This window comes from Trifolium pratense, linkage group LG2 (genome assembly GCF_020283565.1).
Source record: "Trifolium pratense cultivar HEN17-A07 linkage group LG2, ARS_RC_1.1, whole genome shotgun sequence".
Classification (NCBI taxonomy): Eukaryota; Viridiplantae; Streptophyta; class Magnoliopsida; order Fabales; family Fabaceae; genus Trifolium; species Trifolium pratense.
Window position 1 is genome coordinate 12330793 of NC_060060.1, and position 21665 is coordinate 12352457.

At 36.4% G+C, this 21665-nt stretch overlaps 3 protein-coding genes across 3 annotated transcripts; 1 reads left to right on the forward strand and 2 right to left on the reverse strand.

Annotated features, from left to right (window-relative positions):
* Nucleotides 1–8207: 8207 nt before the first annotated feature.
* LOC123904197 lies at nt 8208–12756 on the reverse strand. Its single transcript, XM_045953886.1, has 5 exons — nt 12211–12756; nt 11310–12105; nt 9307–11210; nt 8673–8734; nt 8208–8354 (listed from the first exon to the last, which is right to left on the reverse strand). The coding sequence occupies exons 1-5, from the start codon at nt 12719–12721 to the stop codon at nt 8208–8210; spliced, it is 3420 nt and encodes a 1139-aa protein (XP_045809842.1). The 5' UTR covers nt 12722–12756.
* Nucleotides 12757–13118: 362 nt separating this feature from the next.
* LOC123904198 lies at nt 13119–14522 on the forward strand. Its single transcript, XM_045953887.1, has one exon. The coding sequence runs from the start codon at nt 13119–13121 to the stop codon at nt 14520–14522; it is 1404 nt and encodes a 467-aa protein (XP_045809843.1).
* Nucleotides 14523–18178: 3656 nt separating this feature from the next.
* On the reverse strand, nt 18179–20140 carry LOC123910388 (cytochrome P450 71D8-like). Its single transcript, XM_045961485.1, has 2 exons — nt 19172–20140; nt 18179–18833 (listed from the first exon to the last, which is right to left on the reverse strand). Exons 1-2 carry the CDS (start codon nt 20075–20077, stop codon nt 18225–18227), a joined length of 1515 nt encoding a protein of 504 aa, XP_045817441.1. The 5' UTR covers nt 20078–20140; the 3' UTR covers nt 18179–18224.
* Between the last annotated feature and the right edge of the window lie 1525 nt (nt 20141–21665).

Genomic DNA, 21665 nt, shown 5'->3' on the forward strand with positions numbered 1-21665 from the left:
TCATTCCAACATTGCTTGAAGAATTTGGACACCGTACTGAAGCGGTGTGTTGAAACGAATCTGGTTCTTAATTGGGAGAAATGTCATTTCATGGTGACCGAAGGTATTGTTCTTGGTCACAAGATCTCTTCCAAGGGTATTGAAGTGGATAAAGCAAAGGTGGAGGTCATTGAAAAGCTCCCTCCTCCGGTAAATGTCAAAGGAATCAGAAGTTTTCTAGGTCATGCCGGTTTCTACCGAAGATTCATCAAGGATTTCTCAAAAATTGCCAAACCATTAAGCAATTTGCTTAATAAAGGTACGTCTTTTACATTTGATGATGAATGTTTAATTGCTTTTACTGAATTGAAAGAAAGATTGGTGACTGCACCCATAATCATAGCACCCGATTGGAAACTCGAATTTGAATTGATGTGTGATGCTAGTGATTATGCAGTTGGTGCAGTCCTTGGACAAAGAAAGAACAAAATTTTTCATGCTATACACTATGCAAGCAAAGTATTAAATGATGCACAAGTTAACTATGCAACAACCGAGAAAGAATTGCTTGCTATAGTGTATGCATTTGAGAAATTTCGTTCTTATTTGATTGGTTCAAAAATTGTTGTGTATACTGACCATGCAGCTATCAAGTATCTGATTACAAAAGCTGATTCTAAGCCGAGACTCATTCGGTGGATGCTTTTATTACAAGAGTTTGATCTTGAGATAAAAGATAAAAAGGGAACAGAAAACTTGGTAGCTGATCACTTATCAAGACTTATAAACAATGAGGTGACCAAACATGAAAGTGAGGTTCTTGAAGAATTCCCCGATGAAAAACTGCTTATGGTGCAAGAAAGGCCATGGTTTGCTGATATGGCTAATTTCAAAGCATCCGGATTAATACCGGATGATTTCAATTGGCACCAAAAGAAAAAGTTCCTCCGTGAAGCAAATCAATATGTTTGGGATGATCCTTATCTGTTTAAAATTGGAGCTGACAACCTGTTAAGGAGATGTGCTACCAAAGAGGAAGCCACGAGCATCATGTGGCATTGTCATAACTCACCATATGGAGGTCACTATAATGGAGAAAGAACAGCAGCAAAAATTTTGCAGTCAGGATTCTTTTGGCCGAGTTTGTTCAAAGACACTTATGAACATGCTCGGAGATGTGATAACTGTCAAAGAATTGGTGGAATTTCAAGGCGCAATGAAATGCCACTTCAAAACATGCATGTTGTTGAAGTATTTGATTGCTGGGGTATTGATTTCGTTGGCCCTTTTCCATCATCATTTTCAAATGAATACATTCTTGTGGCAGTAGATTATGTGTCTAAATGGGTGGAAGCTATTGCGTCACCAAAAGCCGATGGCAAAACGGTGATAAAATTTCTAAAAAGAAACATTTTCACTCGTTTTGGAACTCCTCGTGTGCTTATTAGTGATGGAGGGTCACATTTTTGCAACTCTCAGCTAGCCAAAGCACTTGAGCATTATGGAGTCAAACACAAAGTAGCATCGCCCTACCATCCTCAGACCAACGGACAAGCAGAAGTTTCGAATCGTGAAATAAAGAAAATTCTGGAAAAAACTGTGTCCGCATCAAGAAAAGATTGGTCATTAAAGTTAGACGAGGCATTATGGGCATATCGAACTGCTTTCAAAGCACCAATAGGCCTTACACCTTTTCAGATGGTATATGGTAAGGCATGTCATCTTCCGGTCGAGCTTGAACATAAAGCCTATTGGGCTTTGAAATTTTTGAATTTTGATGAAAGCCAAGCCGGAGAGCAAAGAAAAGTTCAGCTTCAACAGTTGGATGAATTGAGATGCCAAGCTTATGAATCTTCTAAGCTGTACAAAGAAAAGGTCAAAAGCTATCATGATAAACGGCTTGTCAACAAAGAATTCAGGCCAGGCCAAATGGTTTTACTTTTCAATTCAAGGTTGAAACTATTTCCGGGGAAGTTGAAATCAAAATGGTCCGGTCCGTTCAAAATACATGAGGTGAAACCTTATGGTGCAGTCGTGTTAGAAGATCCAGCAACAAATGCAACCTGGACTGTGAATGGTCAAAGGTTGAAACTCTATTTTGGTGGTGAATTTGATCGTGTCACTACCAAAATCCCACTTTCCGATCCTTGAAGCTCCAAAAAGAACGTCAAGCTAATGACGTTAAACAAGCGCTTGTTGGGAGGCAACCCAATTTTGTAAGTAATTTAATGTTTTAGCATGCATAAAATAATTTTGATGGTAGGAACATGTTTGGTGTAAGCTGTGCCAAAGGATTCAGCAGAATTTTTTTTTTCTGGTATGGTTCGCTCAGCGAAACATTTTATTCGCTCAGCGAAGTCTGCGAATCCTACACTTCAGTTTTAAATGGACAGCTGGCCCAAAATGTTTCCACCTCACCACCCACTACCACAAACACGGTTTTCAAAACATTCCAAACCCTAAAACATCATTCTCCTCCATCTTATCCTCTCATTTCACTCAAACCTCTCCTCTCCAACTTTTTCTTTCACAAAAATTTCTTTCTACTCTCAAACAAACACCCACTCATTCATTCATCACTTAGTGCATCCTATCTCTACATCACTACTCAGGTATGAAATCCTTTTCAACTCTTACTTTCTTAAAGTTTCAAATTCATATTGAAAGGTGAATATTTATGGTAGTTTTGCACAAGTTTCTTAGGAATAGGTTTGAATGCACTCTACATGTTAAGATTTGAATGAGTTTGGTTCCTTTTATAAGGTTTATGATGATTGAAATGTTTAGAATGCTTAAAAATCCAGATCTAGTGATTTACCATGTCTTCTGCAAAAACTGTGTTCGCAACCCTTCGCTTTGCCTTCGCTTAGCGAGCGCCTGCGATTCTGAGAAAAAAATTTCATGTTTGATTTCGCTGCGCCCTCGCTAAGCCAAGGTTTGCGAACCTGATAAAAAAAAATTTTGGCCAGCCTTCGCTGAGCCTTCGCCGAGCGAACACCTGCAGAACCTGTAACTATTTTTCTTTGATTGTGCCCTGTTATTGTGTTATCTAATTAGATTTTATTTCAGGAAATGGCACCAAAGAAGCCTTCAGCTGGTAAGAAACAGAAAACTATCGCAAGTTCTTCCCACCAACCACAAGATTGGGACATGAACCGATTCAAGGGTCAAGAACAATTTGAAAGGTATAAGGTACTTGAAGGGCGAAAAATCTGGAGTGAAAGGAACTTTGAGATCTTTGAGCATGGGGATTATGAGAAGTTTGAGAGAATTGTTCAACTCCGGGGTTGGGACAAAATTGTACACCCACCATCTACCTACAACCCCGTCATAGTAAGGGAGTTTTATGCCAATGCTCTCCCAGAAGCTGATGAACCTTTCTCCTACACCACCATGGTTCGTGGTCGCACCATCCGATTCGACCGCGATGCTATCAATGCATACCTTGGCAACCCTTTCACATTGCCGCACAATGAAACACTGTGTGCATACCAAAAACAACGGAATCGGGGAACTTGGGATGTGCCATCCATGAGGAGTAAGCTGCTTCGACCAAACACTGACCTCATCTACAATGCAACCCAAACACCTTTGCGGGCAATGCGAGAGGATATGAAAACCTTTACTGTGCTGCTGTTTAACCTTGTGTTGTACAACATCCAGCCTAACTCCCACCCTTCAGATGCCCCAATGAACATTTTAGGCCTCATCCATTACATAAATGAGGACTTGGAAATTGATGTGGCGGGAATAATTTCTAGATGGATGAAAGAAATTGTTTTGAGTGGCCACACGGATAGGGCACTTAGGTCATCCAAGGTAAAGAGCACGAGTCCTTTAGGTTTCCCATGTCTCATTATGGGATTATGCTCGGCCAACAGACTGCATCTTCCTCAGATTGGGAATGAGGAAATTCCCACTATCAATGATGATTATGTTGACCGCTACTGCAAGCCGAAGAGGAGAAGGGCACGACAACCACCGCCACCACCACCTCAGCCACCTACTCAACCAGCCACCTCCGGATTCTCTGATCAAAATTTTTACAATTTCTTTACTCATCTATATGATCAAAATGATGCAGGGTATAGAGCAATGAGTGCAATGCAGCAGTCCTTCTACAATCAGCACACAGGGCAGTCGGTGATGACACCGCAAGATTTTCAAACCTATGTTGCATGGCCTGAGGACAGGCCTACTTTCATTGGGGGAGGGATGGCACCAAATGCTGATGCTGGTGAAGAAGCTGGTATGGATGATGATGATGAAGAAGATGATGGTGGTGAGGGTGATGCAAGCATGGAGGGGGAGGATGAAGAAGAAGCAGATTCAGATGATGACTGAAAGCTCACCAAAATGAGTGAAAATTTACAAGCTTTCAGTCATTTATTTCTTTTACTAGTTGGTTTATTTAGTTGTTTTTGTTGTGAACAAATTTAAATTGTGTTTTATGTGGTTTTGTTAAGCTTTTGTATCATGAACATGTGGTGTGGTACCTGACAATGTTTGAGACAATGTCTTTTGGAAGTTTTTAAGTTTAATGTTTAAATATTTGGTGATAAGTTTTTTTTTTAGTAGTAGTGTGAATATTGTAAATAGTTTTTTTTGCAAACAAGCTCACATGATTAGGAAAAATCTGAAGTTAGGTTTGTGGTAAATCAATGATCAAGCATGTTGAAAATGTTTTGTGAAACTTCATGTCAAAACTTCTTGATTAGTCCTTGAAATAAGCTTAGGAATCTAGCATGATTTTGAATTGTGTTGATTGTTCTAAGATGATTTTCAATATTTTTGTTGAACATGATTGAAGCTTGTGTTATCAACCTAGCCGGGTGAGAATGTGTGAACTTTCCATTGTTTACATAAATTTTTGAGAGCCGGCAATGTTGTGTGCTCATTTGATTTTAACTTAATCTTGCTGTCACTAATGTGTTTGATATTGTGGATATGATCAAGGCCCTGTTTCATTTTGAGTGATAACTACTTGGCCAAACTTAACCTACCTTGTGAGATAGTGATCTTTTGTGTCCCCATTTGAGCCTTAAATTTTGAAAATTGTTTGTTTCATAAACCCTGAAACCAAAAGAATGGAAAAACAACTACTCTACCCTTGTCTTAGGATAGGAGAGCAATTGTATTTCAATTAGGGTCATGTTAAGATCCAAGTTGGGGAGAAGTAGGTTACAAATGTCATAAAAATAATTTGGAAAAGTAGTGGATTGAGTGATTGAAAAGAGAAAAATGTTGAAAATAAAAGATTGACACAAAAAGAAAGAAAAAGAAAAAGTTGTGAAAAAGAAAGTGTCATTGGAAAGAAAGAAAAGAATCACCAATGAAATAGGGGAGAAAGAAAAGAAAGGGAGTAAATGAATGTGAAATTTTAAGTTGAATTTTCTGTAAGTTTTGTATTGCTCTCTTATTCTTGAGGCCTTTTGAAATCCAAAGAAAAACAATGATTTTTTGTAGCCCAGCCCCGTTACAAGCTTAATAAAGTCCTTAGTGATCCACAATTGACGACATGTTTTGTGACATTGCTCTGATAAATGTTTGAATTGAATTGTTGCATGCACTTTGTTTGGATTGAGTGAAACACTTACCTTTGAGTGATATTTTGGTGAGACATTTTTGATAACACTTGAGTCTTGATTGTTTGATAAAAATGTGGAGAATTTTGCTTAGACATAGCAATCAATTCATGATCATGCTTTGTTCTTTTGAATATTTTAAGGAATAATCTTGAGTAGGCATTGTTTTACTCATGCTTAGGAAAAGAAATTTCAAAAACTTTGATTGATTACAAACCTTTCCTGAGATTTAAAATTTTGAGCTTGTTGAAATATTACCTTTTGTTTGAGGACAAACAAAGTCCTAAGTTGGGGAGATTTGATAAGTGCTCAATTTTAGTTATAATGTTTGATAAATATGAGCACTTACCAATACTTTTATGATGAAATCTTGATTAAAACCCCTTTTGGTGTAAATATAAACATTAAATCTAAAAGGAATTGATCCCAAGGCATTTTTGTTAGGAATGGCTAGAAAAGCAGGTTTTGAAGCCTTCGCTCAGCGAAGCCATAGCGAGCTACAGCGAACTAAACCAGTGGACAAAAGGTCCATGACGAGCTTCAGCGAGATTCAGCGAGCAGGACAGCAAACTCAACGTTCGCTCAGCGAAAGATAGCGAGAGATGGCGAGCACAACCCGGGAGGAAGGGTATGTTAGCGAGAGATAGCGAGCATCGGCGAACAAAGTGATGAGTCAAGCCTTTTGCTACGTGTCAAGAAACCCCTGGCTTAAGTAACCAGTTCGCTCAGCGAACGTCATTTCGCTTAGCGAACTCCTCTGTCCTGAAAGTCTATAAATAGAGCTCAGAAGCCATTTTCTGATATAGAGTTTTTGTAATAGTTAAAAGAGACGAGTAATATTAGTTTTAAAGAGTTCTTGAAGGTGGATTCATCATTATACTTGAGAAATCAAGAGATGTTCTTCATCCCTTTTTCTTGTAAGTTTACTTTTATCATGTCTAGCTAAATTCCTTTGTTGTTGGGATTAGATGTAGTTATTTTGTGAACATGTAGTCAATTTAATCTTAATATATGTGTTTTCTTTATCAATCATTATAAGTGTTATCTTGTTTTAATTGTCTATTTCTAAAAAGATTTGAACAACATAGATATATATTGTTTGAATCAAGAGTAAAAGATAATCACTTATTAAACTTCAATGTTTAGACATAGATGTTGAGTTTAGTAATCACGTCAAATATCAGATCTTAATGCTATTATGTCGATTAATGATTCGAGGCATCGAACGTTGGTAGATATAATAGATTTCACGGCGTAATCCGGATACGGATACGATCGATGTGTGATATGTGATAATAATGATTGGTAAATGAAATATATATAGTGAGGTTGATTAATACATGCTAACGAGATAATGAATCTAGTCCCGACAACCTTTTATTATCCGAAAGTTTATCACGCACTTTTATCGCAATTTTATGTTACAAAACCAAATCAAAACAAACCCGCACTTAGAATCATGGAATTTGTGTATGTGCAATTGATATCACACTAGTCCCTGTGGATACGATATAACGAAAATACTTGCTTTTGTACTTTCATCAGGCAAGCAACTATCCCAACTTCCTCTTTGGAATATTCAGCAGCTTCAACAATCCTATTGGCTTCTATTATTCAACTCTGTTCTTGAATCTCATGACCACATTCTCGGCAACTTCGTAACTCACTTCTTTTACCCAAGTTAATTAATTCTAAACAGGTCGACTAACCTCAAGTTTCACTTCTGACCTTCTCTGGTTTCTTCCAACATAGCACTGGTTAACCCCCACATTCCTAGTTTCACACTCCTAGGCTTTCGTACAGTACTAGGCTAAGGTCTCTAAAATTCCTCGATCAGTCTTATCTCTCTTGCCACGAGTGCTAACATACGTCTTCCTACTCAACGTGTCTGCCACTACATTTGCTTCACCAGGGTGGTAGTTCAACTCGAAATCATAACCCTTTAGAAATTCTAACCACCTCTCCTGCTTCATATTCAACTCCTTCTAATCAAATGAGCACTCCAAACTTTTGTGGTCGCTGAAGACTTCAAACTTGAGCCATACAGATAACGTCTCCGAACTTTCAACTCAAACGCTACGGCTACCAACTCTAATTCGTTAGTCGGGTAGTTCTGCTCGTTGATTTTCAACTGCCTCAAGCATGTGCAACTACTTAACCCTTATGCATCAGAACTCCTCCTAAGATCATCTTTGATGCATCGCAATACACTTCAATGATTCATTCGCGTCAGGTAAAATTAACATTGGCGCTTATGTCAATCTTTGCTCCCACTCATGGAACTTTCCTCACACGTCCTTTAACGAATGAAGGCTCGTCATATCCGGGTAAACTGCGTCAGGGGTAAAGCTATCCTCGAAAGAAACTCCAAAGAATCTCCGATAGTAACTAGCCAATCCCAACAAGCTTCACATATCGTTTAATGACTTAGGGGCTTCCCACTGCAACACTGCACACTTTCTAGACAAGTTTACTGTTATTCTATCACGCTTCTGCTACGCCTCTCTGTTATGAGGATATCACAATCTTAAGTAATTTCCACATGCTCCAACTAATTGGTCCATCAGATCATCAATTCATGCAAGGGAATATTTGTCCTCGGTGACAACCTTATTCAACTGACGATAGTCAACACAGAGTCTCTTATTCCCATCTTTCTCCTTCACCAACAACATTGAAGCTCTGCACGATGATACGTTTGGTCAAACGAACTTCTTCTCCAACAGCTCTTATAACTGCTTCTTCAATTATCTCAACTCTGCCGCAACATTCTTTAGGGCACCACCGATACTAGTCGAATATCAGGTAGATCATTGGTAAACTTTGCTTCTCATTTGTTACATCGCTGATATCGTTTAAGAAATTCCACATCTTTGGTAAGTCGATGATTACAACTCCTCCTTCCACTTCCATTGTAGTGAACGTCGTAAACATCTGAGCGTTCTCCTTCCTTAACTTTTCCACTTATCGAGTAGACGTCATCTCCAATCTTGCATTCGCTCCAGATTCGGGAAACAACAGTTTTATCCAAAATAATTGGTTGTCTCCCCCACTTATTTTAAACTCATACGCAGCCCTCTGCTGAGAGGTCAGACTTCCTATACTAACCTCCAACTCTTTCATTCGCTTGCAAAGGTACGAAACATCGACAGTGTTTACACAGATGTCACCTGCAAAATAAAAGATCGTCATCTTGGTCTGACTGGACCGACCTGCTCTGATACCACTTTGTAACACCCTTAATTTACCCCTTTATTTTATTCGTGAAAAAGTTAATTTCATTTATTTAATAAGGATGTCACACTTACTCAACGTAACTATGTCCTCAAATGATTAGAAATTATGCAGCGGAGAATAAAAATTAAACCAATAATATAGGTTTCAAAGTCCGAATTAAAAATATTGAATCAAGTGACATAGTTCAATTGTTATAAATTTTTTTTTTTTATAAAACATTAGCGTGCATAGGCATCACATGATAATTATGACATCCCAACTATGTTGGCACCTCATAATCATCACCTATCATTTGCAGCACCCTAATAAATTTATTAAAAAGAAAGAAAAATGAGACAAACTTGGGGGGACTAGACCAAAACCCAAGGAAACAATAATACAAGGAACCTACCACTACCTCATTAAAAACCTTTCCTGGAAAACCCCAAGGGATAAAACCAAGGATAGGGAAAAAGAGTGCAGTGGATTTAATGAAATCTAAAAGACGGAAGACCCATTAAATTACTAATATAATCTCCTTGAACACTCGGCGGAACATTGCCCCACCAGTAAAAACCATTAACATTAATGCCTAAAGCAGCCATTCGATCTGCACAACAGTTCCCTTCACGATAAATGTGAGTCGCTCTAAAATGCATGGTTTTAGTCAACGTCAAGCAATTGAACCATCTATTACGAAGCTTCCAAGGGACAATGTGGGCGGACTTAAAAGCTAAATTAACCAATTGTGAATCTGATTCAATCCAAAGTTTGTTCCACCCTTTTGAATGAGCGATCTCAATAGCATTCATAACACCTATAAGTTCAGCATGAAGGGCGTAAGAGTTTCCAATATTAATAGAAAACCCCCCTAGAAAAGTAGCAGTATAGTCTCTAAAAATACCCCCACAAGAAGCAAGACCGGGGCTACCCAACGCTGAACCATCTGTGTTGCATTTAACCCAATTATAAAGCGGAGGTTGCCACAATACTTCTTTGATGACAGGTGCTTTGGGGTGATGGACATTGACATTAAAAGCTTTCAAAATGATGAATTCCTGCATGTAAATGAAAGAAGCTTTTTTAGATAAATTCCCAGATAAAGAAACATTGGAGATAATTGAGTTGACCGCAGATCTCCAATGAATAGATTTTCCCTCAAATCTATGTTGGTTCCTGCACCACCATATAGTATTAAAAATATTAACAACTGCAGAAATAACAACAGTTTTACATTGAGAGTTCCAATTTTTGTTACAAATATCAAAAATAGAACTAACAGTGCTTGTGTCAACGTGCAAGGAAAGAACAGAGGCAAACCAATGCCAAATATCCTTAGAAAAACAACAATCACAAAAAATATGATGTATGGTTTCAGCAGACTCCCCACAAAGATCGCATTTGGAGACAATATAACAACCTCTACGAGAGAGAAGATCATCTGTAGGTAATCTATTATGCATGATTCTCCACATCAAACAAGATTTAGAGGGAGGAATATCCTCACACAAAATAATTTTAGCCCAAGGAATATGTTGCCCTATAGGTCTGTGAAACAAGTAAGCATCTTTAAATGAAAGGACCCCGCTATCAGAATGAATCCATCTTAACTCATCATTAGTTTTACTAATAGGAATAGTGACAGAATTTAATAACAGCACCAAATTAGGATAGCTCGAAGTAATAGAGTGAGGAATAAGCCAATGATCATTAGCAATAAAGTTTGCCACCTTAGCCTGTAATAGAGCATGAGAATGGCGAGGGATATCCAAAAGGTCCACCAAAGGGTCACCCACCCAAGAATCTGTCCAGAAATTAATCTGGTCACCCTTACCAAGTTGCCAACAAGTATTATCAGTAACACTAGGTATATGATGCTTGATACCTGACCAAATAGAAGAAGAAATATGATAATCAATAATACCATAACTACGCATCACCCTAGCTCTGAGAAGGGACGCCCAATGATTAGATGATGTAAATAGCTCCCAGCACAGTTTAAGATTCGCAGCTTCATTAATATGTCTTAAAGAACGAAGACTAAGACCTCCTTCATTGGTGGGAGTGCAAACTTTATCCCAAGCGACAGTAACTAATTTACGCTGATCAACATTACCACTCCAAATGAAATTTCTAATCCACCTGTCAACATCTTTCAACAGACTAATAGGCCAAGCATATATCATGAAACTATAGATCAACATTCCATGGATAATACTCTTAACAATCTGAACTCTGCCTGCAATGGATAAAAGAGAGGCTTTCCAAGCAGCTAATTTAGCTTTAATTCTATCCGCAATCGGTTGAAGATGGCAAGCTTTTGGCTTCCCTTTAAAAATAGGCACACCAAGATAAATAAAAGGCAAAGTTCCAATAGAGAAACCCAACATATCAGCAATTCTATTAGTTCTGGTAGCAGAAATAGATCCAACATAGAAAGTGGACTTAGATGGGTTAATGATTTGTCCAGAAGCTTCTCCATAACGTTGAAAAAGTCCCTTAAGAATATTAATATTAGCTAGAGTTGCCCTGCAAAAAATCATAACATCGTCAGCATAAAGAATATGAGAGGGAACAGAATTACCCCGAGTTCCAGGAATAAGCTGAAGAGATCCATCTTCAACAAGCTTTGTAATGCTTCTGCTTAAAACTTCCTCTGCTAAACAAAAAAGAATAGGAGATAATGGATCCCCTTGACGAACTCCTCTTCTGCAAGTAAAGTAACCAGACGGCCGGCCGTTGATAACAATAGACAGACATGCTGAATGAAGAATCACTTTGATCCAATTACAAAACACAGGACTAAAACCAAAAGTGTGAAGCACTTTTAGGAGAAAGTCCCAGTCTAAAGTGTCAAAGGCCTTCCTAATATCAATCTTCATGGCAAGATTACCACCAAAAGTTTTGTTATTTAACATGTTAATAGCCTCAGATGTTAAACAAATGCAATCAGAAATTTGTCTCCCTGGAATGAAGCCTCTTTGATTGGAAGAAATGATGGTAGGAGCAACCATAGCAAGTCGACCTGCCAATATTTTTGAAATAATCTTGAACTTGAAGTTAACAAGAGCAATAGGCCTAAATTGATTAATAGCATCTGCTTCATGAGACTTAGGAATAAGAACCACATTATTAGAGTTATAGTTAGGAAGAATCCAACCATTAGAAAAAAATTGCAACACGGCCTTGTACACATAATTCGCAATTATGTCCCAATAAGTTTGATAAAAAATAGCTCCGAAACCATCTGGACCCGGAGCCCCGTCTTTATTCATAGAAAAAACAGCATCGTGAACCTCCTGCATACTAGGAAGACAAGTAAGAGAAATATTTTGATCATCTGTAATAAGGTTAGGGATAACTTGATCAATAATACCATTATCAAGACACATGTTAGGAGAGCTAAAAATATCTTTAAAATAGTTTACAACATGACTCTCAATATCACTTGCATTAGTTATCAAATCATCACCATTACGGAGAGAAGAAATAAGCTTAGTTGCATATCGAACTTTGGCTAACTGATGGAAATACTGAGTATTACGATCACCGTCAGTATGCCACTTAATTCTCGCTTTTTCATGCCAGAAGTCTTCTTCAAAGTGAAGAGCCTTAGCATACTCCAACTTAGCAACTCTTTCCTGCTCCATCAGAATATCATTATAACCAATAGCATCAATATGTTGCTGAATTAAATCCAAATGAGTAGCAGTTTCTTCAACTTTTAAATGCACATTACCAAACACATTATTATTCCAATTCTTAAGGTGAGACTTAAGAGTTTTTAATTTTTGAGATAAAATAAACATAGGGCAACCATAGATAGAAGAATTCCAAACCTGCTTAACGACATTGACACAGTCATCATGTTTAGACCACATACGAAGGAATTTGAATGGAGAAGCATGTCTCACATTATTGTTGTTGTGAAGATGTAGCATAATGGGATAATGGTCCGACTCACTTTTAATGAGCGTATTGCAACTAGTCGAGGACCAAGCATCAATAAATAAAGTATTACAAACTGACTTGTCCAACCGTTTTTCGGTATAGCCCCTACCTCTTCTACCATTTGCCCAAGTGAAGCGTGCCCCTTTAGTAGGCAGATGAATAAGATTATGAGAATTGGTTCAATCCTGAAAATCTTCATAACAATCTTTCTCCCAAGGTTCTCTTTCTCCCACCCAATCTGGAATTGATTTTGGGATTCAGAGCACCGCCGTATTCGCCACCGCCGATAGAACAACCCTTGCCTCGGGAGGGATTGATTTTCTCAGTGAAAGCAACATCCCGACCGGACGAATTGTTTGTGAAAGCTGTTTATTCGTGTTCGACACCATGAACGGTGATGTAATCATCCCTTGGCCATGTCTTGCAGCAACAACGGCACAACCCCATAAGTCGATGTCTAGTGTCGACAATGTGAAACAGCAAAAAACGTTTGCGGATGCTCTAGCAAATGTCTGCGACATTCCGGTAAGTCAATTCCCGCAACCTTGTGTGAAAGGCCAAGAAATTGCAATTATGATTCCTGAAAATGAATATTTAGCTGGTATGGATGGATGCAAAAATAATCTTCATGGAAGAATTATTTGGCCGAAGGGATCGACCCCTTTGAAAATTGATGAGTTACGTGCGAAGCTTGCTACCTTGTGGAATTCATTGGGTCGCTGGGGAATGGTTTCTCTTGGCAAAAGTTTCTATGAATTTTATTTCTCTTCGGTGGAGGACGTGAGAAGGGTTCGCTCGGTGGCATCTTGGTCTCTAAATCCAGGATATCTTAAACTTTTTACCTGGACAAATGATTTCAACCCAAATGCTCAACATCACACTACTGCTCAGGTTTGGATTCGTATCTCTGGTCTTGCACAAGAATATTGGAGGAAGAACATCATCTTTGCTATAGCTAGTAGTATTGGAACTCCAATTTGTGTAGATGCTAACACTAGTAAATCCGCTTTTGAGCGGTCTTTTGGGCACTATGCACGTATTCTTGTTGATGTAGATTTAAGCGTTCAGCTCAGATATCAAGTATTAGTAGAACGTAAGGGATTTGCATTCTTCGTTGAGATAGAATATGAAAATCTCTCGGATTTCTGTGACTATTGTAAACATATTGGTCATAATAATGCTAATTGCAAACGGAATAAAACTGTTGAAACTGAAGCTCGTGACATGGGTAAAAAGGTTTCTAAATCGCGGAAAGAATTCATACAGGTGCGTGATAATTGTCAGAATCAACCTAGGCAACAACCTGTTAATAATGAAACTGCAAGTGGGAGTGAAGCGCAACCCGATGCAAATGAACCTAATAAAGAGGATGTTGTGAATGTTAATCACATTAGCCAGTCTGGAAATGAAGACCAGGAGCTTGTGAATGGTAATGAGAATCTTCAAATAACTCAGGAAGTGCCTGAATTTGTGCCGGACACCCCCATCAGTGACAAGATTACTGATGAGGCGATAGAGACAATAGAGCATGATTTCAATGTCAATGATGATAATCCAAATATACCCAAGGTGGTTCATCAGGATGTGCAAATCTTAAAATCCAATCTGGCGGATATGGCGGAGGAACAGAGGAATAATCAGGAAGGAGAATTAGCTCTAGACAACACAGATGATCAACCTTTCGAGATTGTTCTCACTAAGTCGCAGAAAAAGACAAACAAAAGGCAAGAGCAACAAGCCAGGGCGCGTGTTACCCTCACTAGGGCAGGATCCCGAAATCTTGCCAAATGAATTGCATCTATTGGAACATAAGGGGAATTGCCAACCCTTCGTCTAAATTGGCATTTAAAAGGTTATGTACTCTACACAAACCTAGTTTTTTCTTTATTGCTGAACCTTGGATATATTTTCATAAATTTCCTAAGAGTTTACTTAATTCTGTTAATATGAAATTTTTTGCCGTTAATGATAGAGAAACTAATGATCCCAATCTTTGGTGCTTTTGTTCCAGTGATATCAATCCTACTGTCTTGCACACTTCAAATCAACATGTTTCATTTATTATCAAAATTTCTGAGCAAAACATGGTTTTTAGTGCTATTTATGCTTCAACTGATTATCAAAAGAGAAGAGATCTATGGGCTGCTCTTAATGCGGAGCAATCAAATGGTGATCTTCCTCGTTGCTTTATTGGAGATTTCAATACTATTCTTGGCATGCATGAATATAGGGGAAGTAATACTCCAGCCAGAATTTGTTATGTTATAAAAATGTAACAACATAATTAAATAAAAGTTTCTCCCAACAACATCCTAACAGAGCGACTCCAAATAAATAGCAAAGCAACAGCGATCCAAACACACCATCTATGATTCATATCCTACCTGAAAATCTACGGTTGCACACCGTAGGGCCAAACCAGAAGGGGGAATGTAAAGGTGAGTCAAAATACATCAAGAAAGTAACTGAATTAAAACAACGCAATACTAACAACATCATAAACAACAACAACAAGACCACCTAAGCGGATGGCCACGCACATTCGTCAGTCAACCACAATCATCAATCGTTAATTAACTAAAGAGAAATAACAACATTTAAATAAATAAATATAATTAAAATGCATGCAATGCGCCTAGACTCGCTACATGCATGTGGTACCAATAGCAAAGTCATTTCTAGTTTTACATCATAGAGGATCAACATCATTATAAGCAACGTCATTTTCAACTTCATTAGGCAACATCATTTTCAACATTATTTATACAACTTCAATAAGCAACGTCATTAAACATATGAATGAATGCATGTCATGTTATAATAAGCAACGTCAATAGGCAACATCATTTAACAACTTCGATAGACAACTTCATCATCATTATAACAACATCAATAACCAGTGTCCATAAGCAAATACAACAATAACAATTACAACATCATAATTTCGACACAACTCCAACATCATTAAAATAGATAATTCAACATCTTTATAACCACGTAACTCAACATCATTATTCAACGAAACGACAATTCAAACTACACAATTACTATCAACGAGCAACGACTTAAAACAACACCGATACACAGCAATTATTAGAAACTTCGATTACAACACCAACTAAAACTTCATAACTCAATTAATCATTCACTCCTCTCCAAAACAACAACCTATTACTCCTTTTTAACAGTACTCATAACTCAAATCATCTTGATTTAGTTTACCGACAAAACGTATGAATTTTAAGTCAATTTAATTAATAAAAATTAAGAAATAAATTCAAATCTTAATAGCATATAAAACCAGGGAAAGTGAGGTATACCAGAGGGTTCCAAAATATTCAAAATATACCCTTCATAAAATTTTGGGAAATTTTCACAAGATTATAATATTTTTAATCATCTTTTTACTCCAAATAATTAATTAAAAATAGCTACGAGTGTCCAAAAATTACCAAAGAGGTACCAAAATTTCAAGAAAATTATTTGCTATTTTATGGAAAAAGAATAAAAATATTTCGAACTCTCCTGAGCTCCCACGCGCCCTCACGCGCCGGTGCTGCGAGTGGGCGAGGTCACTCGCGCACTGTTCATCGTCTTCTTCACCCAGTTCACGGCAAAATGGGTTGCTCGACCCGGTTCCTCGACCCGACTCGTTCTCTCTCATTTTTCAACGAAAAACAACATTCTTTATACCGTTTTGATTCCCATTCAATTTTAGAAAGATAACCGGTATTTATTTTTAGAAAAGCACTCGAATCAAATGTTTTACATAACAAAAGCTTCACACGAATTTTTACACAAAAACTCCATTGATGGTTGTTCAAAAGCTTCGGTTTTGACATTCTCTCGACTTAGAAAAATCCTAGAATCGCTTTAGAATCGTATTGGATGCTCAATACGTTATAAAATGTTTCTTTAGAATTATCCTCAAAATCCCAAAAACCTCATTATTTGAATTTCTCAAGAACAACACCAATCCATGGTTTTATTTTACTCAACATCGGAACACGAATTGCAGCAACAACAAAAACATAAAAACATTATCATAGCAAATTATGAAATCGAAATTAAGAATAAGTATTGAAACAACAACAACAACAACAACATCACATAATGGTAGGAGGAAGTATAAGAACAACAACTTAAGCACATACATAATCAATACAAAGTATGCCTATTGAATTCAGAGTTTTCAAGAGTATAGGGATGACAAAAGAACCCAAACCCGAGAGACCCACCCGAACCCAAACTCAAGTCAACGGGCGAAACCCGATTTGACTGGGTTTGAGTTTGGGTTCGGGTGACACCCGATAATATGGGTGTGGGTTTGGTATCAGTCAAACCCACACCCGAAACCCATACACCCACCCGAAATATTTTATAATTACCTAATTACCCTCGTAGTCTTCCTCAATTTCCTTGGAATACCTTAAATTTTAGTTGTAATTTAATTTCTTGAAAGTCTATGTTGTAATTTCTTGAAAGTCTATGTTTGAATTTCCTTGGAAGACCTTAATTTTAGTTGTAATTTAATTCAAAGTCTATGTTGGAATTTAATTTCTTAAATTTGCAAATTATTTTCAAATGTGCTGCGGGTTTGGGTTTGGGTGGAAAAACCCGAACCCAATGGGTGTGGGCGTGGGTGTTGTTTTGCCACCCGAACAACCTTTGGGTTTGGGTTTGGGTTTAGGTGATGATTTCGGGTGTGGGTTTGGTAAGTGTCAAACTTGCACCCATGGGCGCCCGTTGTCATCCCTACACGAGTATAAAGCTCCCTTACTTGTTTTTGCAGTGATTTCCCTAAGGTTTGAGATCGAGTTCCTTCTTTTCCTTCATTCTCTTCTCTCCCACGTGCATTCTCCCTTTCTCACACTTGCACTCTTAATTTTATTTTATTTTTATTTTTATCAGAATGTTGACTATTCCTATTTCCTAACCTTCACCTATAGATTAATGCCCAAGGACAATGACATTATTATTGCAAATAAATTGGTTTAATGAGAATTAAAATTATATTTATTCTCCATTATTCTCATCTCTACTATTTTTCCATCTCCACCCCCCATATGCTTTCAACACCTCAATATATAGTTTTCTACTTCTTTTTTTTCTTTTAATTTTTATTTAGCAACATCATTATTTTTTTATTTATCAATTACTTAATTATTCACCACACAAAATAATTAAATAATTTATTCGTCACCCCAAATAATTAAATAAATATCGTCAATCAACATCACAACAACTAAATAATTAAATAAAATGAATTCTAATTTATGGGGCGTTACACACTCCCCATAATTAGTACAAGGTATGCACAATGAAAATGTCAGACAAATATCAAATTACAAAGAGAGACCTCAAAAAACATGTTACATTACCTTAAGAGAAGCATTTCATATGTCCCTAAACTTGTTCCTCCGTGACCGTGTTTTGTGTCATTTAATTACCAATAGACACTGTAAATCAATTATACGATCATATAATTAAACATCATGCATAAACTGTGGGAATCAAACACAAGTCACTTTTCCTTCCGATAGCCAATCCATAATGTTCAGTCATATCCAAATCCTTAGGTTTCATCTGATTTGGAAGTTCCCAATTGAAATGATAAATTAGTAGAGCCACAGGAAGCATTATTCCGGCTATACCAAACGCCAAGCCAGGACATATTCTTCTTCCAGCTCCGAAAGGAAGATACTCAAAATTATTTCCTTTGTAATCAATAGAACTACCCTCAAACCTCTCTGGAATAAACATCTCAGCATCGGTCCAATAGTTAGGATCTCTTGCCATAGCCCATACATTTATCATGACTTCGGTCTTTTTTGGTATATCATATCCATCAATATTGATTAATTCTATGGATTCTCTAGGGAGCAATAAAGGAGTAGGAGGGTGTAGCCTTAACGTCTCTTTTAAGACTAATTTTAGGTAAGGAAGTTCTTGTATATCACTTTCAGATATTATTTCCTTTCCTTTACATGCTTCTCTTATTTCAGCTTGAGCCTTTTTCATTACACTTGGATTTTTGATCAACTCTGATATCGCCCAGACTATTGTTGATGTTGTTGTGTCAGTTCCCGCAGCAAATGCATCCTGAATGAATAAATCAAAAATAAATACATATAGAAAAGTGCCATTTTAAAAAAATTAACAAAAATATACCACTTTTTGCTAAATAATTTTTAAGCATCTTAATTAATTATTTTGCTGCCTACAAATATATCATTTTTCATTTTTTGACCCAGAGACATATAGAAAAGTTCAATGCAATATTAATTATTATTTTGTCAATAATACCCTTAAATATTTATTGCAGAAAAAGAAATAAGTGCAATGAAATAATAAATAATTAATAGTATTATAAGAAAAAAATTAAATAATTTCATCAAAATTAAGAAAACTTATTAATTTTTCTAGTGGTATTTACTTACAAAAATAACAGCTTTGATGTTGTTAGTTGTTATTGGGATTTCAAGGCTTCCACTTTCTTTGATTCTCAAAAGCACATCAACAAGATCTTCCTTCTCATCATCACCACTATTTTTTTCTTCTTTTGCTCTTCTTTGCTTCTCTTGATGCTTCCTTACAATAATTTCCATAATTTTGTCACTTTTTTTGTGCATTTTCTCCGTTCTTGATTTCGAGCCGGTTAACACTTGTATTATAGATTTCATTGAAGGAAACAAATCAGCAGGTTCAAGTCCTCCAACAGATTCAATGGCTTTTCTAATCAAAATCACAAATTCATCTTGATCCTCAGTTTTGTCACCAAACGCCGACCTAGAAACCGTAGAACTCACTAACGAAAAAATTCTATTAGTGAGATTTACTGAAGACCCTGCTAATGACTGAATTGATTTTATAAAATTTCTCGTCTCGTCTTCTCTAATATAAGAGAAAGTTTGAACCCTTTTGTTACTTAAAAGCTCTAACATACATATTTTTCTCATTTGTCTCCAATAATCACCATATGGAGAAAATGCAATATCTATTGAACCATAAGCCATAATATCAGGAGTTTGAAGTTTTGGCCTATTAGCAAAAATAACATCATGCGTTTTCAATATTTCTTTTGCTAATTTTGGTGAGCTTATAACTATAGTTGAAATTTCACCAAGTTTTAGGTGGACAATAGGTCCATATTGTTTAGCAAGGTGTTGAAAAGCACGATGTGGAAGTGATCCTAATGCTGCCATTTGATGAAGGTTACCAATAAGTGGTAACTTCATTGGACCAGGTGGTAATTTGTAGGTTTTTTGTTTGTAATATTTTGCTAACAAACGTAGCATTAAGAAAAGAAAAAATGTAATAATAATGGACGAAAGTTTAACTTCCATGGTAGATACCTATTAAGAAAGATAGTATACTTTTTTTTTTTTGTTGAAAGAAGAAAACACTCATGAGTTGTGTGGTATTCCTATTTATAGAATTGTTAAGGTAGATATTATACGATATAGTATAACATGTGTATCTACTTTTCTTTGTTGGAGAAAAAGGTGTACTTAGGGTGTGTTTGACCCGACTTTTTTATGCTTTAAAAAGTGACTTTATAATTAAAGTAAAAAAAAAAAAACTTTAAAAATAAAGTTAAAGTTGTTTGGTGTTTATTAGTTTTTTCTACTTAATGAGGACTTTTAAGTGATAATCTATTGTTTAATTTTTTTAATAAAAATTTTGGTTTTATTACAAATTACCGTAAAAAACTTAAACAGTCAATTTATTAAATATATAATTTTTTATTTTGAACAATATTCATATACAATTATATAAAAAAAATCATGCACTATCATACAAAACATTAGAATAAATTACGGAATGAAATGAAAAAAAGAAAAGAAAAATGAAGTTAACGAAATAAAACATAATAAATATAAATATTTAAATATAACAAAATGAAAGATGAAAGTTACAAAACCAAAACAAGGAAACAAATTAAATAAAAACTAATAAAAAGGAACAAAGAAACAAATAATAAACTAATGCACCTGGAGTTTAATTTTGAAACTCTAACATTTTAAAAAAAAAAAGGCATGGCAGGCAACATGACCATTAAAAAAAAATGACGATCATTAAAAAACTTGACAAAAAAATATACAGTACTATCATACTATGATAAGAAAAATAAACTAAAATATAATGAAATTGAAAAAGTGGTGTTGGGCAGATTCGAAGGGTGGACTATGAATAATAGGATGAGTCTGATGAGATTTTATCCTACCCAATAATTGTTATATATAGATATTCTTGAAGTGAAATAGTGGGAGATTCCAAGTTCGAACTTTGATCATACATATAAGATACAAGATCCCTACCAATTAAACTATGCTTGCGGGGGAGTAGATTTGCTTAATGTATTTTCTTTGTGGAAGGAGATTAGTTTCATACAATTCAAACATCCTGTATTGAGATAAACAACTATTTTAGTCTATTAACGTGTGTGAGGGGGGGGGGGGGGGGGGGGGGGGGGGGGGGTTGGGTTTAGTGACGACCTCTTTTTGTTTGGGAGGAAGAATTGTTGGAAGGTTGTTGTGCTCTTTTATAGAATGTTATTTTGCAGAGTAATGTATCTGACAAGTGGTTATGGAGGACTACTTATTCAAAAAAAATTCTCAATTAAGAGAGCCTACTCGACCTTGACCCATGGAGAGGAGGATGAAGATGCGATGATGAATAATAAGATGTTGGTTTGGTATAAAGTTGTTCCTCTTAAAGTTTTTGTTTTTGTTTGGCAGCTTTTGGCTAATAGGATTCCAACAAGAGTCACCCTTTTTAAAAGAAGGATTGTGATTGTTGATGCTCAAAATTGTGCTCTTGGTTGTGATTCAACTAAATCTTTATCACATCTATTTTTTATATGAGATATTGCTTATAAGATTTGGAGTGGTGTGCTGAACTGGTTAGGTGTGCAGAATGCTCTTCATTTTA

What these genes read in the sequence shown, in the direction of transcription:
- LOC123910388 (XM_045961485.1), bottom strand. Translation starts at nt 20,077, where the DNA reads ATGGAAGTTAAACTTTCGTCCATTATTATTACATTTTTTCTTTTCTTA. An exon ending in ACATCAAAGCTGTTATTTTT is followed by an intron (nt 18,834 to 19,171) that starts GTAAGTAAATAC and finishes TTATTCATTCAG; the next exon opens with GATGCATTTGCTGCGGGAAC.
- LOC123904198 (XM_045953887.1), top strand. Translation starts at nt 13,119, where the DNA reads ATGAACGGTGATGTAATCATCCCTTGGCCATGTCTTGCAGCAACAACG.
- LOC123904197 (XM_045953886.1), bottom strand. Translation starts at nt 12,721, where the DNA reads ATGCTACATCTTCACAACAACAATAATGTGAGACATGCTTCTCCATTC. An exon ending in TGTTCAAGGAGATTATATTA is followed by an intron (nt 8,735 to 9,306) that starts GTAATTTAATGG and finishes TTTATTTTGCAG; the next exon opens with GTGACATCTGTGTAAACACT. An exon ending in AGCGAATGAAAGAGTTGGAG is followed by an intron (nt 8,355 to 8,672) that starts GTTAGTATAGGA and finishes ATATTCGACTAG; the next exon opens with TATCGGTGGTGCCCTAAAGA.